Raw genomic sequence first — 26,749 nt, 5'->3', positions numbered from 1 at the left:
ATGTATTTGTTACAACATGAGATGACACTTGTCGCTGTAAGGATATAGTTTGTCACTTTCGTTTCTTTAAGTTTGGTTTTTTTTTTTCTTTTTTCCATTTTTCCCTTTTAATGGGAAATGAAGCATGTCATAAATGGATGCTCAGGGTGCTATTAAAGTTGAGCTTGTTGGTGATTTCATTGTCTTGTTGCAATTGATTGGTTTTGGTTTTGAAAGTATATATGCTGAATGGTAATTTAGTTCATCAAGTTGTCTAGCCACTTGGAGCTAGTGTTTCGACCAAAGTTTTCTTATTTGGCCACACAAAGACACATTCATTGGAGAAGAGTAATGTAATGAACAGGGAAAGACAACCAGAGAATTATACCATGCTTTCGATGAAATGCAAGCCCGTAATCCACTAGAATATAGAAATAGAATATAGAAATCTTACCAGTTTTTTTATCCTTCAGGTTATCATTCTGTTAATATATCTTCTTTGATTCTTGTTTTGCAGTATGATGGATTGTCATATGCTGTTGCCCATGGTCCTCTTCACTGGATTTAAGCATATTTTAAGAATTACTTTTGGCTAGTTGTATTATGGATGTGTTTTTTCAGATTTATTTTGTCATTTTGTTTGTAAATCAAGTGGGTGCTTGTAACTTTTATAGCATTCCATCATTTTTATGGTTGGTTTGTATCTTGATAATTGTTGTAAAAATGGCAAAACGTGATCAATTTATAGTCATAATCACATAACCAAAGTGGTTACAATGACACTGGATTTAAAAAAAAAAAAAAAAAAACCGGGTTCAACCCGGAACCCGGAATCCGGTTTTTTCAAAACCCGGATACATCCGGGTTCCGGACCGGGTCTGATCCGGATTAAACCGGTCCGGGTTTTCGGTCCTGATTTAAGACCCTGTTCCCGGCCCGGGTGTACCCGGGTTCCCCGGCTGGAACCCGGTTGAACAGTCTTAAAAATAGGTGCTGCGAGAAGGAGAAGAAATTGGTGCTATGAGATGGGAGGGGAGAGGAATCGTTGCTGATGAGTGTGAAAAGGTTTTCCTACATGCAGATGTAGAAAAGGAGTTTCTACAACTCCTACGTGGCAAATTTTCATTGGTGGGTGTAAAATATGAAAGGCAACCGACCGGCCTTGACGTTTTCTCTTCAACAAATTCAAGACACTTCTTGGTAGACAAGGACAGGCTTCTCTCTGGTGATCGTATCTTCAGTGGTAATAATAAAATCAACCCGCATACCAATTGTTATTTTAATATTTTTTTCAAATGTTATTTAATACAAAAAAAAAAAAAGAGAGAGGAAAAACACGATAGAAGAGAAAGAATACGACATCAGAAAGAAGGAAACACAAATATTATTTAACTAGAGTAAAATCTATAAATTAGCTTAATCCTTTTATTGGTTCTACTCGTTTCCCATAGTTTCTAACAATCCAAATAGACCACCAGTACTAAAAGAATACTTTCGGATACCCAAAACTTTGATCCTTCAACTTTTGTTTGGAGACACTTGTAACATGTTTACACCTTAAGCATAAACCCTATCTCAATGATCATCTTCTTTATCCCCTGATGATAAAGAAGCTAAACCCGATGATGGCAATGATGATGAAGAAAATGTCAAATTTTTACAAAACTCAAAGCTACTTAACCTACATTCTCTTCAACACAAAATAACCCAACAAATCCACGATCTCGACCAAATTCTCTTCACACAAGAATTCATCACTGCAAATCTTCTCAACCTCTATGTCAAATTCGTGCACGAACACATGGGTTGAAGATCCATCGTCTCTCTTGCTCCTCGCCAGCACCATTTTATTAAATTTGAGTCCAAGAGAAATGAAAGTTGTAGGGAGAGAGAGGGGAAACGAAATGGAGATGGAGAATAAGCAGAAATAAAATAGTGTGTTTTATTAAATGACATGGACACCCCAGTTGCACACTGATTGAACCATGCGGTTGCATCCATCATTTTTCTTTTGATATTGTACTTCAACTAAACGAGTATTCTAATCTTATATTGTACATGTCTCCTCAACTAGGGGAGCTAGCTTGCAGTTATATGTGCATTAGAGCACTAATTGAGTTAAGATTTAGCTATTTTGCTTAAAATAGATCTACATCAAACTAGTTAAATCTACAGTAATTTTATTCATCATATTTTTTAGCTGGTTAGATTTAGCTAGTCCAAATTGCTGGCCAAGTTATTTTTTGGCCATAAAATATTCTTCCCACTAGACATAGTCATCGTGCGTGAAGCCTCCTTCTCATCTCTTGGTGAAAAGAGAAAACATAGAATAGGGTTGTAGGAAGTCTCCCAAAACATCGTAGCCAAACTCAAGCTGAAACCTTTCTTTTGCCACCATTGCAGCCGAAAGCCTTCCAATAAGCCCCGTCGTCACCGAACTCTCCTTTTTTTTTTTTCTTTTTCAGTTCTATTGTTGGTTGTTGATTTTTGTTCCACTTCCAGTTCTAGCTTTTGATCATTTTATGTGGTTGCTGATTTTGGTCAAGCAAGATAGTAGTTGATTTTGGTTATGGTTCATGTGCATGCGCTTGATCAGCCTTTCATCACCAAGTGCAAGTGTTAACTTCGATTGCATGCATGTTGCTAACACTCGACTTGATAAGTCGGTGGGAGAGGATCTCGATTGCATAGCTATGGTAGGAGGCTTGCTTGACTATGTTGTTGAGGTATGAATGTTGGCTTCAATTGCATGTGCTTTGCCAATACTCGGCTTTGTAAATGGGTGGGAGATTTTCTCGATCGCAGCTTGAGTGAGGGCTAACTTTGATTGCAAGCATAGGGACAAAGCCTTAGGCTTGAAGAAAAACTTTCATTGGGTGCTTTGGTTGCATGTCTTCCTTTCCAACGTTTGAGAATTTTGCAAATATAAATTTATAAGATGGTTAGTCTCTCATAAAATATTAGAGAGTCTGTATTTTCTATAATTCTTTAAGTGGACCCGTTTTTTCATCATTAAATTAGCTTTTGATCTTCACTAGATTTTTTTTTATTGTATTTAATTTGAAGAAAATCATATTTTGATATTATACTATTTCTCTATTAAAATTTATAATTATTTAACGAAATATATTTAATAAGAAAATCTACGTTTGGCTTGGTAGCTAGCTACACAATATGTAATTTATGTACTACTTAAATCTTTTTAATATAATTTATTGTTATGCATTATTTAGGAAAACCAAAACTTAAAGTTTATCCTTCACATATAATTATCTCTTCTTTTTCTTTTATAAATCATATATAACTCATTTACTAAGTTTAGCCACTTTCATTTAATTGCAACATATGAAAAGCCTACACATAAAACTTTCGAAATTTATTTTTTTGCTTTCTTATATTTTTACTCACTCTATTTATAGATTGTATTACTTTTGTCGACAATTTTCCTAAAAAAATTCAATTGAACTATTTATTCTAGCCTAAAAATATTTAGACCATCCAAACTTATAATCCTAACTCGTCCCTGTGCATGCTCGTGGTTAGCCTTCGATCATCAAGTCCGAGTGTTAGTGCCGACCACATGCACATTGCTAAACACTCGGCTTGATGAGAAGGCGAGAAAGGGTCTTGACCTCTACTTGGTGATCTAGAAAGCTTCATAATTGATTCAACAAGCCATATATAACATGCACTTACGAGAAACACTACAAAAAACAGCATCTGTCAAGTCCTTCCAGCTGTAAGTTCAAATCACTCTCCCCTCCACCTAAGGCTGAATTGCCTAAACCCAAGCTGCAGCAAAAGAAAATATGTTTTCAGGTATGAAGCAGCATGGTCTCTGAGGAAGGATTGGCAAACAGTCATAGCTGAAGCTTGGCAAACATCAACAAACGGGCACCACATGGATAAGCATTTTAGAGAAATATTAACAAACTGTCAAAGAAAGCTGCAGCAGTGGGTAACCAATAATAAAAAACCAATGTCTCATTTTATCCACAAACAACTACAGCAGATTTCAGAAATGCAAAACACAGGCTTAAGTGACCATATTAATAGCATGCAGCAACAGCAGGAAGAGGTACAGTGGTTCTTAGCAGAAGAGGAATTAAGATGGAAACAACGAGCTAAACAGCATTGGCTTAAACAAGGGGATCGAAACACAAGCTTCTACCACAAGTATGCATCCCAAAGGAGGAAAACCAACAGTATTAGACTCCTACAAGACCACAATGGAAATGAAATTGTCAACCAAGGGAAAATTGCAGCAATGTTTACAGAATTCTTTTCCACTTTGTTCACTTCATCACAGCCTACTTCAATAAAGGCATGTATCTCAGGCATGACATCAAAAGTTAGTGAAGAAATGAATAGAAATCTCCTGCTAGAATTTACCTCTCAAGAAGTCAAAGAAGCAGTGTTCCAAATGACCCCCTTAGCTCTCCAGGTCCTGATGGTTTTCCGGCTCATTTTTACCAATCCAACTAGAAACACATTCAGCAAGAAGTGCTAGAGTTCTCCCTGCAAGTTCTGAACAAAGGAGGCTTGTTGAAGGAAGTGAATGACACTTTCATCACTTTGATCCCTAAGGTTAAAGAGCCAAAAAAAGTGAGTGATTACAGACTAATAAGCTTGTGCAATGTCATCTATAAAGTCATAGCTCAGGTGCTTGCTAATAGGCTCAAAGTTGTTTTGCCAATGGTGATTTCACAAAACCAAAGTGTCTTTGTGCCTGGAAGGCTAATAACAGACAACATCTTTATAGCATATGAAACACTCCATGGGAACAACATCTTTATAGCATATGAAACACTCCATGGGATGAACACTCGGGGCAGGGGCAGAGAGGGCTTCATGGCACTCAAATTGGACATGAGCAAAGCGTACGACAGGGTAGAGTGGAGATTCCTGGAAAGAGTAATGTTGAGAATGGGCTTTGATGTCAAATGGGTCACTCTTATCATGAAGTGTGTATCTTCTGTCACTTATGCAGTACTTGTAAATGGACAGTCCCAAAATTCCTTTACCCCATCTAGAGGTTTAAGGCAGGGGGACCCCCTCTCCCCCTACCTTTTTATCCTTTGTGCTAAAACTTTATCCTTTGTGCTGAGTAAAGCGATAGAAACTGGTGGTATAACCAGTGTGCAAGTTGGGAAACAACCAGTGCTCATCAATCACCTGTTCTTTGCTAATGATAGCTTGCTCTTTTGCAATGCTAACTCTCTAGAATGGAGTAGGCTTCTTTTCATCCTAGAAACTTATGAGAGGCTTAGGCCAAGTGCTAAACAAGGAAAAGACTTCCATCTCCTTTAGTAGAAACACCTCTCTTGAAAACCAGCCGATGATTCTACAGCTAACAGGGGTTAAATCCCAGGGATCCTTTGAGAAGTATTTGGGTCTCCCGCCTATGGTGGGCAGGAAAAAGGTGGCAGCTTTCCATTCATTAATAGATAGAACCTGGGCAAGGGTTACTAATTAGAGGACTAAGTTTTTATCAGCATCTGGAAAGGAGATACTACTCAAAGCTGTGCTTCAAGCTATCCCAACCTATTCCATGGGCATTTTTCTCCTTCCTCAGTCAATCATTGAAAGACTCAATATACTACTTAAGAAATTCTGGTGGGGGTACAATGAAGATCACACAAAGATTCAGTGGGTGAAGTGGAGCCTCATGGGGAAAGCAAAGGATCAAAGGGGGCTGGGTTTTAGGGATCTCAACAGCTTTAATATTGTAATGCTAGCAAAGCAAAGCTGGCGTATTTTAAAATTCCCAGATTCCCTACTAGCCCAAGTTTTCAAGAGTAAATACTTTCCTCATTCAGATTTAATGGAAGCAAGACTGGGAAACAGGCCCTCCTTTGCTTGGAGAAGCATTATGAAAGGCAACCAACTATTTAAAGAGGGCCTAATATGGAGGATTGGGAATGGGAAAAGTACCAAAATTTGGGCCGACCATTGGATTCCATCATCTCCACTACACAAGGTTGACACTAGAGGAGAGGAAAAGAATCTGAAGTGGGTGTCCGAGCTTATTGATCCTGAACTAAAACAGTGGAAGGAATCCATCCTTAGGTCCCATTTTAATCTAGAGGAAATTGAGAAGATAAAAGCCATTCCCATCAGCCTAGGAGGCAGGGAAGATCAGCAGGTATGGGCAGCCTCACCGAATGGTTTATTCAGTGTAAAGAGTGCTTACCTCCTACATAAGGAGGTGATCAACCAGAAGGAAGGCGAATCCTTAAGTAGCAAGGAATACTCGAATGAATGGAAAGTTGTATGGCATCTGAAAACTTCAACCCCAATTAAATTGTTCACCTGGAAAGCTTGCTAAGACGCCCTTCCCACGATGGCAAACTTGTACAAAAGGAAAATAGTTGACAACATGGACTGCCCTATATGCAAACTGGAACCAGAAACCAGAGTTCATGTGCTGTGAAACTGTGAGGCTGCAAAGAGTGTATGGGGACAGGGTTGTATCAAAATTCAGAAGATGGCAGGAAGCATATCTTCATTCAAGGAGATTTGGAGTCAGATGGTAAAGAACCTAAAGAAAGAAGATCTTGCAGAAGCAGCAGTTATAGCCAGACTGATTTGGTTCAGAAGGAACACCTTCATCCATGAAAATTCCTTCACTCCTCCAGGTCTAATTATTCGAGCAGCAAAAATGAAAATGAAGAACTTTAAGGAAGCCTCGGAGAAGCCACAATCCAGTCCAAGATGTACCTCGGGCCAAACATTCAATTTATGGAGGAAGCCTCCAGAGGGCTCATATAAACTTAATTGGAGTGTGGGAATGGACAAAGCAACAGCTAGAGTGGGAATTGGAGCAGTTATAAGAGATCCTAACGGCCAGGTGATTGGCAGTCTCTAGGCAACAAGATCCTTAATAGCTGATCAGTTTACTGCTGATTCATATGCCTTATTGATAGCATCTTCATTCTACAAAGAAAGTGGAATCTCAGCAGTGATTGTGGAGGGTGAATCTCTAAAAGCAATAAACATTCTTAGAAATGAAGTAACTGATTGGAGTTAAGGGGGTCTGCTTATCGGGGAAGCAAAAGTTGTTCTCAACTCATGTCTGTCGTGGACTGCTAGCCTTGCCAAGAAGGAGGCCAAAAAAGCAGCTTGTATTTTAGCTAGAAATGCACTTTTGATGTATGAAGTCGTGTATGAGTTGGAAGAAATTCCCAACTGTATCTTATCCACTGTTCTCAGTGAGATGATGTAATTTGTTTGATGATCAATAAACTAACAAGTTTATTTCAAAAAAAAAAATACGAGAAACACTACAAAATTACGCGAAAGTGATTTTATTGCATAATGGAATTTTCTAAACAAAATATTTCTTTAAATGCTCTGCATTCCACAAGCTTGGAAACCTCTTGTCGTTCATGTCTTTCTAGTGCTATGAGCCTGGTTTGTTGCTAGAAACTACTATGCATGGTCCTTCCTATTTGGCTTTGAGTTTTCCCTCTTCTTGCTTCTTCGTCGTCGCTCTCGCTTCCCTTAGTTCTAAGTCTCCAACTTTGAACAATTGGAGTTTAATCTTTCTATTGAACTACGTGCTCCTCCTCTTATAGGTTGCAACCTTTAGCTCCACCTCTTGCCACTTTTTCTTAATAGGTCGAGGTTTCATTCCAAGCTCCTATTATTGATTTGTTCTCAGTAGTATTGGACTCTGTGATTTGGCAAGCCAATTTTGACATCACTACGTCACTTCCATAGGCCATCGCGAATGGTATTTCCTAAGTTGGTGTCCTTATGATGGTCATCATGTGGGTCCACAACACTCTCGAGAGTTCTTCGGTTCTTCTTTGGTCCACTAGCCTCTTCTTCACTATGGTGAACATGGTCTTGTTCTTCACCTTATCGTACAACGAAAGGGAGTTCTAATATGATTAGGTGAACACCGTTATCCTAAGGGTGACTGAGAGATAAGTACTTGACCATGATTTCTAATTTGGCACACCAATCTCTATACTAATCATATTAGAACTCCCTTCTGTTTTACGATACCAGTGCTTGCAGTATACTGAACTAGCACATGATGGACTTCTAAAATAATTTGATGATGTTGCTCGCTATAATGGTAGCTAGTGCTTCCGCTTCCACCCACTTTGTGAAGTGGTCAATGGCGACAACAACAAACTTGACCGACTAGCATAGGTCTGACAACATCTATCCTCCAGTACACGAAAGCACAAGGTGCCAACATCATAGTCAACTCCTCTAGTGGGTTGTGGCCATGGTCGAGTCTAGTTGCATTTCGTACACTTTTCTGCAAACTCATTTGCACCTCCTAGTATGCGAGGCTAGAAGTATCTTACTCTCATGAGCTTTTATTCTAAAGCACTGCCTCTAAAATGATTCTCGCAAATCCCTTCGCGGATTTATGCATGTACATAGTTAGCTTATTCCTTAGATATGCAATGAAAGAGCAATTCTGAAAACCTTCTTTTTTATAATATCCCTTCTACAATGGTGAATCTAGCTGCCTTGGACTTTAATTTTCTTGTTGTTTTTCACTCTTCCGTAAGTTTGCCCATGGTTAGATATCTTGCCATGTCATTTAAGTATCATTGTTCTTATTTTTGATATCTTGAAGTTACATCCCATGGGGAAAAGATTCTTCAATCCCAAATTAGCTTGAGTGAGCTTGTATGCTTGCCAGTTCTCCTGTGGTATCGGCTTGATGGTGAAGTATCAAAACAAATCAAACAACTCCCACACTCATTCTAGATGCAATTTCAGCCTATCACCCTTTACTATGTATTCTCCTGTCACCTTATTTACCATTTGTTAAGAACCCATGTGCACCTCAACCTTGCTGGCACCTAATCCCTTGGCCTCAGCTAGTCTTGTGACAATGTCTTGTATTTTGCTTCATTGTCAGTCGCCTCAAATGCTAACTTCATGGTATAGTGAACTTCCTCGCCTGTTTGCATTATGAGGTAAAGGCCTACCCCACACCATTGTAGTAGGAAGAGCCATCAACATAAACTTGACATGGTTTCCCCTTTAGGGGGACTGGAAGGTCTTCTGGAAAGCTGGCAAACTCAATGATGAAAGTTGTTAGGACTCTCCCCTTCATTGTGCTTCTTAGGATGTAATCAGTGTTGAACTCGTTGAGTTCGATCAACTAGTTTACAATTCATCTCGATGTGTTTGGCATGTGTAGGACCATTTTAAGAAGGAACTTTGTTAGTATCTTAATTGTGTGTGCCTAAAAATATAGCCTTAACAGGAGCGCCACCACCAACAAGACAAATGCTAGTAACTCCATTTGTGGGTATCTCATCCTTGACAATCTTAAGGCTCAGCTAATGTACTATACATGCTTTTATATTCCTTCCCTCTTTTCTTACTAACGTGGTGCTTACTTCCGTTGGAGTTATTGAGAGATATAGGTATAGAGTCTCTCCTTGCTTAGTCTAGCTCAACAAGGGTGGAACAGATAGGTAAGCTTTCAACTGTTTGAAAGTCTTGTCACATTCATCATTCCAATCATTGTGCTTCCGCAATAATCAGAAAAATGAGAGACATTTAACCATAGACCTTAATATAAATATGTTTAGTGTAGCAATCATACCAACTAACTTATACACTTCATTCAAATTTTATGGCAGGATCATATCCACTATTGCCTAGATTTTTTTGGGATTGGCCTCAATTTCCTTTTCCAACACCTTGAAGCCCAAGAATTTCCCTGAGCCAACACCAAATGCACATTTGACAGGGTTTGGCTTCATGTTGTACTTTCGCATGATAGAGAAATCCTCTTTCAAATTTGCCATGTGGTGGCTTTCTTTACTTTTAACTAGGAGATAGTCCATGTACACCTTTATATTGCGCCCAATCTATTTTCTAAACATGCAATTGACGAGTTGTCGATATATTGCCCCTTATTCTTTGGCCCAAGTAGCAATACCCGGTGGCAATATAGTCATTTATTTGTTCATAGAGTTTTATTTGATTGTACTCATAGTAGACATCCATGAAACTCAACATTCACAGAGACAATGTTAAATTATCTCTGCTTCTATTCCTACTATGTCTTCGTGAGGCGAACACATCCCTATGCTCAATAAGGAGTTGCTTCATATGTTCCCTAAGCTCCAACAACATCGTGTCTATATCTATACCAAGGAGTTTGGACAATCTAGGTATAAGACAATTAGCTTTAACAACTCCTCAGCCTTACCTTGCTTAAGGCTTCCTCATCCAGGGTTTTTACATCCCACTCAATCAGTTCTAGTGGTGGAGGAATCTCATTCCTACATCCTGCAGCACTAGCAACACGAATTTCCACGACTCCTTTCTTGTTCAGAGTTATTGTACATAGGATTTGCACACTAGCAATTGCTTGCCCCACATTTCTCCAACCCCATAGTTCATATTATCTACTTCCTGATCCATAACTGCATGTGAGCACATGGTAGTATGCATCTTGATCTTGATTTTTCTTTTCGTTTACCACAGACAAAGCCAAACTATTGAAGAAATTTCCTACCTCTCTCGAGTAGTGTGATTTACCTGTAACAAGAATCAAGCTCAAGGTCTCGAACTCAGGGAAGCCTACAATGCTTAAATTAGATTTGATGATATGAATGCGTAAAACTTAGAACTCAAAGATATTGTAGGTCATACCTATCAATCTATTTATAGATGATGGGGACTCGGTATGGCATTGTCCCATTGAGTGCTTGATTTCTTAAACCCGATACAGTAACCCCTTCAAGAGATTGATTTGACTGCTAACAGGGTAACCCTTTTAAGGGTTTGATTTGACAGCTAATATGGTCGATTTGGTGTGCATATCTCGTTTGGATCTTCCTTTGTATTAGTAGAGCACAAGGAGACTACTCAACAATGATTTTGGATAAAGTATAATTTAGGATGTTCAAATCTCACAGTGATTCAGTATGATTTAGGATGTTCAAATCTCATTGTGATCCAGTGCATTTTGGCTTCCCGCCTCTACTTCAATGTTGGTGGACTCTGCATGAATGACTCTTTAACTGCTTACATTTCTTTTCTTGCCATCTTGGCACGCTCAGGCGTAACAGATTTACCAGTGAGCAATTAGAGAGCACCCAAAAAACTTCTAAGTTGTTGACCAAGTGGATAGATCATAAGCTTATAGCTACCTATTCTAGAGAACAAGTGAATAAGAATATCATATATTATCAAAAAATTGTATTATGTGATTGAGATGAGCCTAAAATACTAAGATGCTTCAAGAAATTTTTGACAATTGGTGATTTGTTTACATGTTTGCGTGGATGGGTGGGTCTATGACAACTGGATTTAAAAATATATATATATTTATATGAACATTGAATTTGTTAAATAAGGAAATAAAATTTATTAAAAGTAATATTTTAATGGTCTAGCTAAACTTATGGATAATTCAATGATGTCTAGGAACTGTATTACATAAACTAGCTGAGGTGGTGTTTCTAGCTAAATTTTAATTACAAGTATAAAGATGCCAAGGTCAATGCTTTAATTAGCATAATAAGTTAAATATTAACTGATTTATAATTAACTTGTAACTAGTATTACTTAAATAAAAGAAAAAAATAACATTTTTCGTTTAAATATCATATTTTTTAAATAATTATTCTTTGTCAATTCTTTACTTCATTGTGATAATTATAAAGTATTTAAAAAAGCAAACAAATCTATGCACCATGTTGGTTGCTTTGCTCATCAACCTCAATTGACACTTGTAACAGTTTCAAACAGCAATCATGAAATTGTTACATTTTCAATTTGGTCACTTACGTGTTGAATATTGTTGGATTTTTAAGAAGTTAAAGACGCACACACATATATATGAGAAATGATACTTGCAGTCGTGAGTGTGTAAGCGTTGTACGATCATTTAAAAAAATGAATAAATACGAGATTCACATGAAAAGAAAATTAATTTTTTAATAGTGGACTCCACTCTTTCACAACTATATATAACATTACTCATTATTCCATAGTTAACATAATCAATTATTCTTTAGCAATCTTTTGATCCCTTCCATGTGTCCACTAGGCTCCATTATGGGTACGCTCCCCTCTGTTATTATGCCAAAAAGAAATTTTTACAAGTGGAAGGTAAAAGCCTAAAAGAAAAACAAAAGTATTCACTTTAACTTAAGCATTTGAAACTGTAATAGATGTTCATCATAATATTAAGCATATGAAATTATAAATTTTTGTACCATGTGTACTCACACTTTCCGAAAATCTCACTTCTCATTGTTTTTCAGTGTATTTATGCTCCCAAGATTTATCACTAAACGAAGCCTACTCATTCTCAACTTCTTTCAGTATATTTATTCTTCCAAAACATTTTATATCAGGATAGTATTATTAATTGTAACTATAACAGAAATTGCAATATTGTATACTATATAATGTAGATATTTCTATAAAAATGTAAATGTATACCATTTCTCATGTATGCATAATTTTATCATAAAACACATAAGATTGTTGAAATTTTGTTTAAAAGTGTCTTTACAAAACATGTAACATTTCGTACTTTTGAAATCCTAACTTGTGATTGGTCACACATTTCATGAAGTAGATAATTAACATTGATGACATTTTCCATTAAATATAATGATATAAGACACGCTAAATAGCATTACCTTAGCAATTAAAATTAACAATATTAAAGAACTATATATAAAAGTTCACACTTACTAAGAAAATACCATATTAATTAAATGCAACTACCTTGGCCTATCAAATAGCCTCAAACATTCTAACTAATATCACTCAAGACCTAAGTTTTGGGTAAACATGATGAATTGAGAGATGCCAAATTGAGAAATGCAAAACCAAATAAAATTGTCAAAGAGATCATAATGATAAGAGCTCAAAAGAAAGAACTAATATGATTTGTGTTAACGACAGGTTTCACATACTGGTTATTGAGTTTGATCACCTATGAAACACACACAAAAAAAAAAAAAATGAGGGCTTGAGGTTGATGAAACACCTCCGATATCTAAGTCAATTTTCTACTCCTTAGATAGAATTTCATTGTATGAGAGAACGTAAGGAAAAAATGTTCAAAGTTGGAGCCCGGCTTTTATACCCCTTGTCGGGGTGGTCCCCTATATCTAATGTAAAAGGAGGTTGTCATCAGTACAAGTTACCACATTGTTGCCTTTACTGCGGTATGGCTCCTCGGATTTTATCTCCCATGACAGGTAAGGGAGTGCAGCCACCTTGCCATGCATCTTGTCAGGAACAGGATGCCTTCTTGTGATCTCTATCCACATCCCATATCTAGACCTTAAATGTGGCATGGCTCTGCCACTACATGGGTATGCAGGGTAGTGTCAGAAATGTCGGTGTCCCATCATTCCACATCCACCTTCTTCCCGCGTTGGCCTTGGGCATCATTCTCCTTACTCTAAGTTGTGGGTAAACTATGATTTGGTTATTGGGACCCCCTGGATAAGTTAGGCCCAGCCCGGTAGGGCTGGATGCAAACATCCTTTCTAATTCAAGTGATATGGGATCATTCCCTTTTTGTAGTGAAAATCACATTTTTTAGAATATGAAAACTCGTAGAGGAAAATTCAATGAGATTTTTAGAAAATATAGTATCGAATAAATATCTTTTACTTATTTATTTTAATTAGAAATTTTCTACCGACTCAAACAAAGTTATGAGTCAGTCACTGAAAATAAGGATGAACAGTTTTATCTTACAAATTACAATAGCAATACAAGTCATAAATAACTAGTACTTGAGTATGTGGAATTTCATAACACATCAATAATATGGCGTACATTAAGAAATATTAAGATAATATTCTTGTAATGTGATGCTCAATTGATCACATAACTTCATCAACTAGAGAGAGTATTTAATAATTGTCGTTCCCGTATTAGTTCGAAAAATGTTATTTTCCATCTTAATTTTATCATCTTTAATCACACATGTTAATATAACATGTTTTAAATGACTTATTATGTTAACTATTTAAATAGACAATTACTTGAAATATCATTCCATTAACTAGTGTGATTAAAGATAATAAGCAAACATGTACGAGTTATAAAAGCTCAAAAATATTATTACCCTAGACTTAAGAACTAAGCCTTTTAAAGGAGTGTTTTTTTTTTTTTTCATTTCCCTTCAATAAGCATGCATTTTATTGAAAATATAACTAATTTAAAGATACATAAAATTCAAGGAGGGTCTTTGCCACTGTTAATATGTAAGATACATCAAGGAATGATATCAGGGGGTATATGACCAAAAGTGAAATTAGTTGCTACCCATTACACCATGGAATGAACACACTGGTTTTGAGACTAGCGAATTTTGGTTATGCTCCAGACTTCTCGAGGGTGAAGATTTTGATGAATTTCATCTATGATTGGAGTTAGTTGCCATATTGGTGAGGGGGCTTCATTTTTTATGAATTTCACCTTCGAGGAGGATTGGTCTTTACTAGAGTTTTTTTGCCGTTTGTGTGGCCAAAAGAGCTACTAATACTTCTGCAAAGGTTGGGTTAGCTTATGAGATTTTTGAGGTCCATACCTGCAAAATTTATCCTTCACAGTCCTTGTATATTACTGAAGATGTAGAGAAATAATCTTTTACTGCTGCATCAAAAGAGAAGCGCCATTGAGTCAAAAGTGGAGATGCCCAGCTTAGGCTTTGATGGATTTTGCCTTTTATTCCCATGCTTGTTTATAAGCTTGGTACGTCTTTTCTAACTAGATTGTAGCTTTCTTGAGTGAGAGAGTAGATTGATTGTAGACAATATCATTTATTTGCCTCCATATAAAGTCCAACACTATTACTGCAAAAATCTAAAAATGATGTTTCTTTGAAGCAGTTAAACCTAGTGTTGGTATTGGATTGATTATCAGTTGTATCCAATCCATCATTGAGTTTATCAACAATAATGCGAAGATTAATGGCTAGCTGCTTTGTTGCCATATGATGCACGTAATTGGACATTCGATTAAGAGATGAATAATTATTTCTTCTTCCTCGTTGCATAGTGAAAAATTTCATGTTGAAAATTCGGAATGATATTGCTCAGTCTTGCCCTCGTAGGGAGCATATTCGATATTATTTTCCAAAATAGTAACTTGTGTCGATCATGGATTTTCAGACTCCATAGCTTGTTTAAATCGGAGTTTGGAAAATTTTGGAGAGTGATGATACATGTATCATTTGCCACTAAGTGATGAGCAGTTTTGACAGATAATTTCTTATTCTAATTTGAGTTCTAGATAACAAAGTCCTTCATTTGACTATTTTGAGGAAGAGGAATTTTTTGAATTTCTATAATGCTATCTTGTTTAAACAGAATTTGCATTTTTTCAATGTTCTAGGAGTCAAGATTATTAGTAATAATACTCTCAAAAGTGGGTGTACCCCCTTCATTTGTTGGATAGGCTTTAGCTTAAAATTTTCTATAGTTGGGATCCAAGAATCTGACCATACATTCACTTATAATCATTTGAAGATTTGATAGCATTTGCCTTTGGAAATTAATGCCCTTGTCTTTAGGATTCCCTTCCATAACTGTAAGTCTAATGTTTTTGCAGTCGTATTCAATAAGTCTATTGATCTGAGATACTTTTTTTGATAAAATCTCATGCCATAGCCCAGTGTTTTTGCTAGCATTTCTAAGTTAATGTTCTCCATTAACCTAATGACCAAGTCCACCTATATTTCTAGGTCGACAAATAGATTACCATGACTTCAAACAATGGTTGTGATTATATGCTTTGGATAAACACCACCAAAAATTTTTGAAGCTATTCAGCGAATTGCACACTAATTTTGGCAGCATAAAGATTGCATATGATATGTCGAGATTGTGCTTGTAACTAATCTGATTAACATTTTTCGTCTTGCTTGTGAGAGTAATTTTGACTTCCAACTTTCTAACTTTTTGTTGATTTTTTCTAGTAAATCTTTGTAGCTTTCTTTTTTTGGCTCTGTTAAAAGAGGTTGGCAGGCCTAAATACTTCATTCTAGACGAAGCTGGCTTATATGGAAATATTTGAGTAATCGAGGCTTTTATCATTGAATTAGTGTTCCTAGTGATGAAAATTAATGACTTAAGACTAATTTTTTGTCGTGACCAATCTTGGTAATTCCCTATGTTTTCATATATGACTTGAGCACTTTGTTCATTTGCTCCCTCGAAGATAATTAGATCGTCTGCAAATAAAAGGTGGGAGATTGAATGCCAATTTCTGTTTAATTAAATATCCTCAAAATTTCCTTGAGCTTCTAATCTGGCTATCTCCATTTACAAAATACAAAAGGCAAGATGGGGTCACCTTGTCTAAATGTGTTTTAAAAAGCTTTGTTGGTAATCCTTTGATGAGGTAGAAAAAGACGTTGTCGTTACACATTCTCTTAACAGATTTATCCATGTGATCCTGAATCCCAAAAAGTCCATCACTTTGAACAAAAAATTTCATTCTATCTATTCAAAAGCCTTTTCCATGTCATACTTTATTACCATTAGTCTCATTTTTCCTGATTCTTTTTTTCAAGTGATGAAACATCTCATGGGCAATTATCAAATTTTCTTTTATATTTCAGCCAGGTACAAAAACAGTTTGCAGAGAGGAGATGATACTAGAAAGGGTGGTTTTAAGCCAGTTTTCCAGGATTTATATTATGAATTTGTGGATGAAATTTGTCAAGCTAATTGGACGATAATGCTGGGATGAGCTTGAATTTAGAGTTTTTGGGATGAGTGCAATATTTATGTTGTTCATTTGTTTCAGTAATTTACCACTTTGAAATAAATTTTACATTGCATTGATGACTTCATTCTTGATAATAGTCCAATAGTGTCTGTTAAAAAAGGTGGCCATTCCATTCAAATATGGGGCTTTATGATTTTGGATTTGTTTTAGTGCTGTAAAAACTTCTTGTTCACTAGGCAATGCTCTAAGAAATTCATGATCATGTTCCGAGATTTTCTTGTCAAAGAGATTTTTGAGTCGTTACAGGAATGTTGGATCTGAGGTGGCATATATGGTTTGAAAATAATTAATAACGGCTCGTTTGGAGAGCGAGATGAGATGTAAATTTTGTAAATAATAGTAAGATAGTTTGTGAATAGTAATGACATAATTTGAGTTAAGTATTTTTTAGATTTTGGGAAAGGAGAGAAAAAAAATTTGAATAAAAAATATTATAAAATTAAAATATTGTTAGAGTATAGTTTTATAATATTATTTTTCTTTAGAGATTTGAAAATTTTGAATTATTTTTTATTTTTTGTTTGAAAATTTGGGAAAGTTGTAATAATTAGTTTGAAAATTTTATATTTGAATTATATTTAGGAAGCAGATGCGATGAAATGATATGAGAATTTTGGAATGAGACATATTTTCAAACAAGCCCTGAAAGTAGATTCAATTAAAGATTGATCCATCGACCAATTACCTGGGCTCGATTTGATGGAATCGATCACGTTGCTCCATCTTCTGATTGATGTTTATAAATGATAGAATCTGGTGTTGAGATCCAAGGTTATCGGCCATGAGATTCTGAATTTTTGACACCCTAAGATTTCTTCATTTTCAGATGCTCATGGAGGTTTTATTGAAGTTGTTTTTCTCTTATCTGATTTTGTAGAGTTAGGAAGCTAAACTATACTTCAAGAATCTCGTTCTCAATTTTTTGGATGTTGAGCTGGATTTTCCCAAAATGGACTTTATTCCAGTGTTTAAGAGCGTCTTTAGTAGCCTTGATTTTTTTGCAAAGTATGTAAGGTGGAGTTTCTCTTAATTGCTTGCTCCATGCTTCTTGGATTGTTATTTGGCTGAGTGGGTCATGAATCTAGAATTCTTCAAATTTAAAGGAGATGACCGATTTTGCTAAATAGTCGTGTTCATTAGTAGAGGATGATGATCCGATGCTAATGTACTCAGGTGTTGCAGTGTGGCATCAAGGAATAACAATCTCCATTGTTGGTTTACAATAACACGATCCAGTCTCTCACGAATGAGTGCTCTACCTTGTCTTTTTATTTTCCATGTAAAGGATGGGCATGTGAAGCCAATGTCGAATAATCCTCGACTTTCTATTAGATTTCTTAGTCCTCCTTTTGAGGTAGATGTGAAGGGGCGCCCATTGAATTTTTTAGATTGGTTAAGTATGTCATTAAAATCACCTAAGTTGAATCCATGTGTTTCTAAAAGCTTGCTTTAAATTGCCATTGAGCATAAGAATAAACAAAAGTAATTAGCCAATGATGATATGGAGGATCAAAGTAAATCAAAATAGAGATAGCATTCATATTAATATTGACCAGTTCAATATCTACACTTAGCAATCATATAAGCAGAATGCCTCCTTTGTTCCCAAAGGTTGTAAAATTCACAAAATTATGGAAACCAAAACCACTTATAATAGATAATGTGCGTTCTACAGGCAGTAGAGTTTCCGACAAAAATATAATATTAGGATTATATTTTCTAATAGTTGCCCTTAGAGATATGATTGTTTTGGGTTAGGTGAGTCCCCTGCAATTCCAAACCATTATTTTTATATAGCTGGTGGAGGCATTTTTGAGCTTCCCTCTTCAGCTATTTTGGATTTTCTAGACATGGATAATTGTGATCTGAGGTATGGGTGACCCTTGGTTGCTCCTTGATTTCTTGGTTTTCCTTGCAGAGCCAAATTGCATTTCCATGAGCATGATTGCCATAGCTGAGTTATCAGTGATGGGTTCAGGTGGTTGTAGATTTGGTTCACACAAGGGTTGATTTCTTTGTTGTTTTTTCTTCAAAGGCTACAAGACTTTAGTCGAGGTAGTGGTGCTTAGCCTCTTTGTTAGTTTTCTTGATTTTGGCGAGGATGAGTGAGTGGGCTCTATTACCACATAAGGGTTATTTGGGCTCATTGTGTACTCGATAATGGGTATTGGGTTAACTATCAAATTAGCAATTTATGGATTGCTCAAATTTGCATTGAAGGCTGACTGGGCTTGGTTTCTCGGTCATAGACAAGCCTTGCAAAATAAAATGAGAGAAATGGTAGTTAGGCTCACTTTGAAGCGCCGAGTATTGATGGGCCTTGTGTTTGGTCTGTTGTGCTTTAAACCATTGCACTGCTGACTGAAGATGTTTCCATTGTGAACGCTAAGGGCCTTTTTCGACTCAGCAATTGGAGAAAGAAAAGCATTTTGAGGCATTGTATCTGCCAAAATCTAGAGGGTATAATTTTTCCCTAGTGATGGGAGGTGTGATATTGTCTTAGTTGGTAATGGGATTGCATTAATAGTGAAGAAGCTAAAACCCTTTCTAATTAGGTTGGGTGAGGTTAGTGCTGATGGATTAATGTTTGGAAAGTAAATGTCGTGCAATAGTAGCTCATTTCCTTTACTTGTTAGAAAATACATCAAATTCGTTAAGTTTTTTGGGATTTTTGATTGCCGTGAGATCTTCGGGGGGCTTTTTGGAGCAAAATCAAAGTTATCTAGGTCCTTTTGGCAAGTACAATCCATGGATTGAGGTTCTAAAATCATTTTCCTTTATATTTGCATTGTCTCATCCACCATTTTCCTTTTTCCCTTTTGATTTTGAGAGGAGGGTTTCTTATCCAGAATCTGTAAAGCTTCATTGGTAAGACTTGTACTCTGTGATGTGTTTAGAAATGGATGGAGTTGTAGGGTTGATTTGTTTAGAAGTAGGAGGATGGATGTGTTTCTTCTGTTTAGCTCGGGATTAGTGGGGTTATGGGTAGGATTAGCTAAGATTTGGTCAGATTATTCATCTCGGATCCATGGTCTGTGTGGGAGATTTGTGGGGATTGATTTGAGAGTGGCCTAATCTTCCACAAGCGTAGCAAAAGTCTGACAATTTTTCATATTTAAAAGCCATCCATGTATGAATGTTGTAGTATCTAGGAAGTGTATAACCTTGTTGTAGTGGAGAGGTAATATCAATTTCTACTTTGATTATAATAAATTTCCTACATGTAATTCCAAATTGTAAGTCATTGTCAACTTGCAACAGATTTCCCAGAGCCTTAGCAATATGTATAACATTATCTTGTGTGATATGGTCTAGTGGGAGGTTGTGAATTTGTATGTAGAAAGCTGAGTGGTTCAATTGAATCTCTTGTAGGGTAAAACCAAGGCGTCATTGTTTGAAAATTAGCAGATGTCCTTTGAAATTGCATGAGGCTTGTTTAAAAATTCTGTGCTTGTCTTGAGATTATTGAAAAGTAAAAAGAAACAACTTGGCTTCCAAGTTTTTGATTAGGAACTTTTGTATGAAATTCCATGCAGTTTTGATGCTTGCATGGATGAAAGATTTGTTCAAAGGGTGTGGTGCAACTAAACACCCTAGTAATGCTAATTCTTATAAGGGTGGTGATTTGTGTTTTCAAGTCATATTCGTGTTATGTTAAGTCATGAATATTTTGCTATATAGGTCAATCCGAACCCAATGTGTAAAGTTAAACGTGTCAAACTTTCAAACCCTAACCCAATCCATTTATATAATGAGTCATGTCGTGTCACCAGTTTTGATCCGTTTAATAATTAATTAAAAATAAGTCAACACAACATGACTCATTTAAATCCGTTTAATGTAAATGGGTTGAGCTGTTTCGCATAAGACTCATAACCCATTTGACTTGATTAATATAATTATATATAAAAGTTCAAATATATATATATATATGTTAGTAGCCACAATATCTTAAAAAAATTAAGACAACTTACTAACAAAAAGTATCAATATTTTTCAAATTTTAACATATAATAATAAAAAATTATTATATTAAGAGTCTTATGCGAAATCTCAATAATAAAAACATAAACATATTAAGAAATATCAATAATACAATTCTATAATAATAAAATTATAATTTTGAATTAAATTCTAAACGGATGAATTTAGATTAATTTCGAGTTAACTGGATTTGACTTGTTGTTGTTGTTGTTGTTGTTCTTCCACTATAGGTTCCCGCTTGTCACCTTTATAAGAAAGTGCTTTAGTTTGCTAGATCAAAGGGTCGATATTTATTAGAGTGATGGAAGCAAGTGCAGGCGTGAACTTTTAGGTACAAAGGGAAAGCTCCACTAGAGTGATGAAACTGTGACTTTTTGCTAATACTTTTATAAAATTTATATCTACATACTCTAATGATTATATTTACAAGAGTTTAACTAACATATTTAGCATTAGGAACATAATCTTCTCTTATCTTCTTAAATATTAAAATATTCTCATTAGAAGTATCGAGATAACATTATGAAAAAGCAATAAATGCAAAGTTGTTCAAGTTTATATGAACTTATACAAGTTGGGTTGAGCTTTTTATTAATTTTGATAATTTGTGTTCATAAACGATTCAATTAATAAATGAATCGAGCCAAATTTAAGTTTAATAGGGTTAATTCCAAATATGTTATTGAGTAATTTTGTGTATTTATATCCTTAACCTAGCACTGACTTGAAAAGCCTTTTACATGGATTAGCATATAAAATATTGATACTTCAAATTTTTAATAGATAATGTTATATACAATAATGAATTATACGAGCGTCGTTTACTTTTTTTAAAAAAGAGTAAAGTCATTATTAACAAGTTAGTTTTTTTTATATGAGTCTCATATTTATTTTTATTTTTTGAAAAATAATGTAGGGTAATTTTGCACTTATGACTACAAATATAATTTTTTTTAATGTAATTATCTTCCTCTATGATAAAAATAATAATAATAATAAATATATATATATATTTTTTTAAAAAAAGGAGGAAATTGTCACAGAGTTTGGGCTTGGTCCATAAACACGAGTTTGGGGTTCAGGTCATTCATTAATTTGATTTAAGGCCCAAAACATTGTCACAGATCAATTAACTGTCTCTATTTTCTGTGCCATTTTCCCTACCGTACCCTCGAATAAAAGGCCCAGCAGACTCGCAACAACTTCTAGGGTTTTCAGGAGGCAACAAGGAGTCGAAGCCGCTGCGTTGTCCGTCCGGAATGGGTAAGCCGCTGCCTTATTCCTTCGCATGTCTAGGGTTACCCTCCAAATATTATCTTCATTCTGTCTTGTTACACATTCGTACGCGTTGAATTTGTATTTTCAATTTTGTTGTTGTGAATTTTATGGTTGGAAATGTCTTGTAGCGAGGATCAAGGTCCACGAGTTGAGGAACAAGTCCAAGGTAGATCTATTGGCCCAGTTGAAAGACCTCAAGGCGGAGCTTGCTCTCCTCCGTGTCGCCAAGGTTACTGGTGGTGCGCCCAACAAGCTCTCCAAGATGTACATGCCCTCTCTTCCTCCCCTTCGCTATATATATTGAAGCCTTAAGGCTTTTGGGGGCTTATACGTGTTTGTTTGGATTTGCAGAAAGGTTGTGAGACTAGGAATAGCGCAGGTGTTGACGGTGATATCCCAGAAACAGAAAGCTGCGCTTAGGGAGGTCTACAAGAAGAAGAAGTTCCTGCCCCTCGATCTCCGTCCCAAAAAAACCCGAGCCATCCGCAGACGTCTTACCAAGCACCAGGTTTCTATTTTCCTCCCAGATATGTTTTTTTGTTTTAAAAGTTTCAGTTCGCGGTTTGATTTTGAGATAACCCGACAAAAAATGGATATTGGTCATGAAGATAAGGCCTCTAAATTTGCCCCTATATATGTTGATTAAAAGATTGGTTAAGGTTGTGTAACCTGCATGACTACGTTGCAAATGAGAGACTGGAAATAAAGCACATTTTTTATGGTTGATGCTTGGTACAATCAGACCTGGATTGTAACTTCCAATTGATAAATGTTTGAGGGATAAATTCTTAGGTGGTGGAATAGATGTATAATACGAACTAAAATGCTCAGTGAGGATTTTGGTTGTTGCTGCTTGGGATGGATGAATTGAAAGTGGAAAAGGAGAGTATCATAAACATTCACGAGAGACTGGCAGATTTGGATAGTGAGTTAAGATGAGATGGAAGTTGAAAGTTGAATAAAATATTGTTAGAATATTGTTTTTATTTTGGGATTTGAAAATGTTGAACTCTTTATTATATTTTGTTTGGGAATTTGGAAAAGTTATAATGATTAGATTAGATGAGATGAGATCATATGAGTTGAGATGTTTTTGGTATCCAAACAATGCCTTAATTACCGATAGTTAGGCTTGAGACAAGAAAATTGATTAAAGTGGCTTCAAAGGTGGAAAGAGGTCCCAACTAGGTGTTTTCTCTTGTATACATCATGTGTTCTTGGGATGGGCTATGTATATTCCTCAATTAGTATTAATAAAATATTTTTTACCTATATAGGAAAGAAATGATTCAAAGAGTACTGGCACTTGAGATGATGAAATGCTCTAATGAAACATGCTTGTAGCTGAGCATAAGTACTGGGGACCAGTTTCATTGACCTAGTTCGCAAATTTTGTGCATCCGTGAATTGTACATAATTTGATTGGCTTCCAAGATTTAAAGTTAGCTAACCATAATCAAAGGTATGGACGCTAATGATTGCCTATATAGTTTTTGCGTATAGAAACTTTTGAATTCTTGAAATATGGTTGTTGTCGTATTCTAGGTGAAGGGTTGATGGTGACTATTGCTGAATTTTAAGCAAAGCTCCATAAACTTTAAAGAAAGCTTCTTCTTTTTACTGTTTCTGTTTCTAATATAATTTTAGAACCTTGGAAACTTCTTTATATTCCCAGTTGCATGGTTGTTTCGTTAACTCCAAATTCTAGTACACAAGGGTCTTCTATTGGAAAGGCTTTTTCTGTTTGCTTGCCCTGCTTGGTGCGGCTGATGTCAAACATTTGGATTCTCTAAACCCAATGATCTTATGTGGCATGTTTATTTCTTTCTATTTGTGCAGGCATCTCTGAAGACAGAACGTGAGAAGAAGAAGGATATGTACTTTCCGTTGAGGAAGTATGCTATCAAAGTGTAGGCTAGGGTCACTGCTCTTAGTTTCATCTAATGAAACATGCCACATTTTTACCGAGATCGCGATTTAGTTGCAGCCTTGCAGGCAGCCCTTTTGTTGATCTGTTATATGCTCGAACCACTTAGCACGAAGTTTTAAATAAGATTGACTTTCTGGAACCTTCTGTGTTTGATTTCTACATTCGGCAAGTTTGTTCTACGTTTGTGCTTGGTTTTATGACTGGGTGAGGCACTGAGGGGGCATCACCAGACCCCGAAGCCCTGATTCATTCTCCCACCATAAGTTCTTTGCTCTGAATGATCTTTCAAATTCGATTGTTACATTACTTTTTCAAGCAAGATCAATGACAATCCGCTGCTTAGAGTACAGCTCGATAGATTCCTTCGTCTTTGGTTCGTGTTTTTTAATATGCGAACAATTTAATTACAATAATCCAAGATATTAAAGGTGGAGGTTGGAGACCTCTAAAATTATTTCAAAATAGTCAGATCTAGCCAGGCCTCTAAAATTATGGTCCATCCATCTCCTCGACCAAGCGACGGATTTTTAACCCCTGGGTACCTCCTAGATCCGGCCAATATCAATTTAACCAAAATCTACATAAGATAGCTTTGGCTCGTGTTAGTCTCTGGCTAGAGTGACCTGTGACTGGCCGTCAGTCTCTAGAAAAGTTATAGAATAATGACTTCTAAGGCTTGGGAAGGGAAAGGGAGAGGAGTGGGATGGAGAAATGAATTCAGAACTCACATCAGCACCTTATGTGGGTGGGGTTGGTGGCTGGTTTAGAGAGATCAAAAGGTTCGTTAGTTCTCCGTTGGTACATGTTTTACATTTCACCTGCTCCCTTTTAGTCCGACATGTTTGTTTTCTTTTTCTTTATTTTTTTATTTTTGGTTTTGCTGTTATTTTTTGGTTGGGATATAATCATTGGGCCAAAATGGCCTTACTCTCCAAACTCCACAAATCCTTCAACCATTATGGGTCGGACAACATGCCTTGACAGAAGTACCATTAATTAGAAAATTAGAATAGACCAGCTGCTGCTGCTGCAAGTAAAAGCCATATTAATACTCAAGAAATTAATTAAGTTTTAATTATTTTTTTATTTTGCATAAAATATGAGATATTTTCATCATATCGAAAATAATTAGATCAACAAGTTAAATGACAAAAAATGATTCGATTTCCCCATGAACCAAATAAAAAAATTCTGGACGTGTCTTTATTCTACATTCAAAAATAAGAGATGGATTTAATTATATTCTTTTATATTTTGTGTAATCTTCTACGTCCATGGTTTAAAGTCAGTCAAAACGGCAACAAGAAATAAAAAAAAGGTTTAACCACCGAGACGAGTATGAAATTTGTAGGCTTTAAAGTCGAGGAAACTGTCACCTATCCACTAGAAAAAAAAAAAAGAACAGAAAAATCAAAATTCATCTTGGAATGAAACAACTTCAACGTTTTCCCATGCATTCAGCCAATTAATTGAATTTCACCATTTTCTATAACGTTAGAATCTACTAGATTTAATTGCTAAAACATCAACATCGTTGATGTTTGAAGTTAAGGGTTAGCAAAAGTCATCGCCTTCTGGACATGTCTACTTCACCGGACCGACCAAATCTTTGATCTGCACGCATGCTTGCATGCTTTTCTTTCTCGATCGACTCTGACAATTAGGATGTCTGCGATCAGGGATGAATATGTGCCGCCGTACAACTTTATTTTTTAGAAGAAAATTAACACCAACAATCCAAATTTCTTCCTTTCATACGTACGTACGTACGCTTCCATCAAGAACCAATTACAGATCAAACACTCTCGTCTAATTCCCATTTTGCTTAATTTCTTCTCCCAAGACAGATCGATATCTCTATCATCTTGAAGGTTATTGGTCCAAGTTCCAAGTGTCGACTACTTCCTGCATGCTTTGCCCATTATTAATGTGGCCGGCTCCTAACTTTGCAAGACCGGAAATTAACGTAGAATGAGCAACATCGATCGATCGATCGATGTGAGATTTTGATGACTGACCGCGCGCATGTATGAAAGCTTTTCTGATTGGTAGCTCAGATGCATGCTTGATCTATATCTTGTGTCTAGTTTGCAGTGTTTAATTTGTTAATTTGTTGACTCAGACAATTTATATCTATACTAATATATAAAGTGCGAATCGCTTAAGAACAATATTTTTATCTAATATTTTTATTTCTAATTTTGCCCTTAGTTTTATTTGACAATTATGGTTATTTGCATTCTACTTTTATTCTACTGATAGTTCTTTTGGTCTTTCTCCATTCCCACCAGTTGATTTAGCTTTTCCTGTTTTATTTCCAGTTTTGCCCCTTAATTTTATTGTCCAGTTTGTTGTCCTTGGTGTCGTTTTGATTCGCCGACTTGATTTTAATGTCTTTTTACAGTTAAAGCTTATCAATTTGTCTGATAAAATGCAATCGGATTGAAATTTAAATGTCAATATTTCTTTCATTCCGTATCTTCAGCTATCTATTCTCCGTATTCTAACCTTTTTAAAAAAATATCTTGGACGAAGTTAATCGTGAATCTCAGCAATTGTATGTATGTTTTTGTTGTTTCTCTCAATATTGCAAGGATGAATTGTATTGTATGAATGTTGTTACAGTATGTAATTAGATGATTTGCATATGCATATGTCGTGATTTCTTCTGATTTCTTCGTATGTTCTGAGAACACAAAAAAAAAAACACAGTTAAGAGTGAAAAAAGATAGCCCAGTTGTTCCTCACCTTGAGAGCCAATAAACAACAGATCCAGCCGAAAAACCGAAAAATAACCATAAGAAAAAAAAAAAG

General features: G+C 35.9%; 2 protein-coding genes across 2 annotated transcripts; both read left to right on the top strand.

Moving 5' to 3' along the window:
• The first annotated feature begins 5,530 nt into the window (after positions 1-5,530).
• Positions 5,531-6,307, top strand: LOC122277063 (uncharacterized mitochondrial protein AtMg00310-like). The gene has a single exon (XM_043086947.1). It carries the CDS (start codon positions 5,531-5,533, stop codon positions 6,305-6,307), a length of 777 nt encoding a protein of 258 aa, XP_042942881.1.
• A 15,533-nt stretch (positions 6,308-21,840) lies between these two features.
• Positions 21,841-24,074, top strand: LOC122274974 (60S ribosomal protein L35-like). Its single transcript, XM_043083861.1, has 4 exons — positions 21,841-21,990; positions 22,134-22,269; positions 22,357-22,513; positions 23,845-24,074. Exons 1-4 carry the CDS (start codon positions 21,987-21,989, stop codon positions 23,917-23,919), a joined length of 372 nt encoding a protein of 123 aa, XP_042939795.1. The 5' UTR covers positions 21,841-21,986; the 3' UTR covers positions 23,920-24,074.
• The last annotated feature ends 2,675 nt before the right edge of the window (positions 24,075-26,749 follow it).

Source organism: Carya illinoinensis, chromosome 9 (genome assembly GCF_018687715.1).
Source record: "Carya illinoinensis cultivar Pawnee chromosome 9, C.illinoinensisPawnee_v1, whole genome shotgun sequence".
Lineage (NCBI taxonomy): Eukaryota > Viridiplantae > Streptophyta > Magnoliopsida > Fagales > Juglandaceae > Carya > Carya illinoinensis.
Note: the sequence above shows the minus strand (reverse complement) of the source record. Positions and strands in the feature narration are given on the sequence as shown.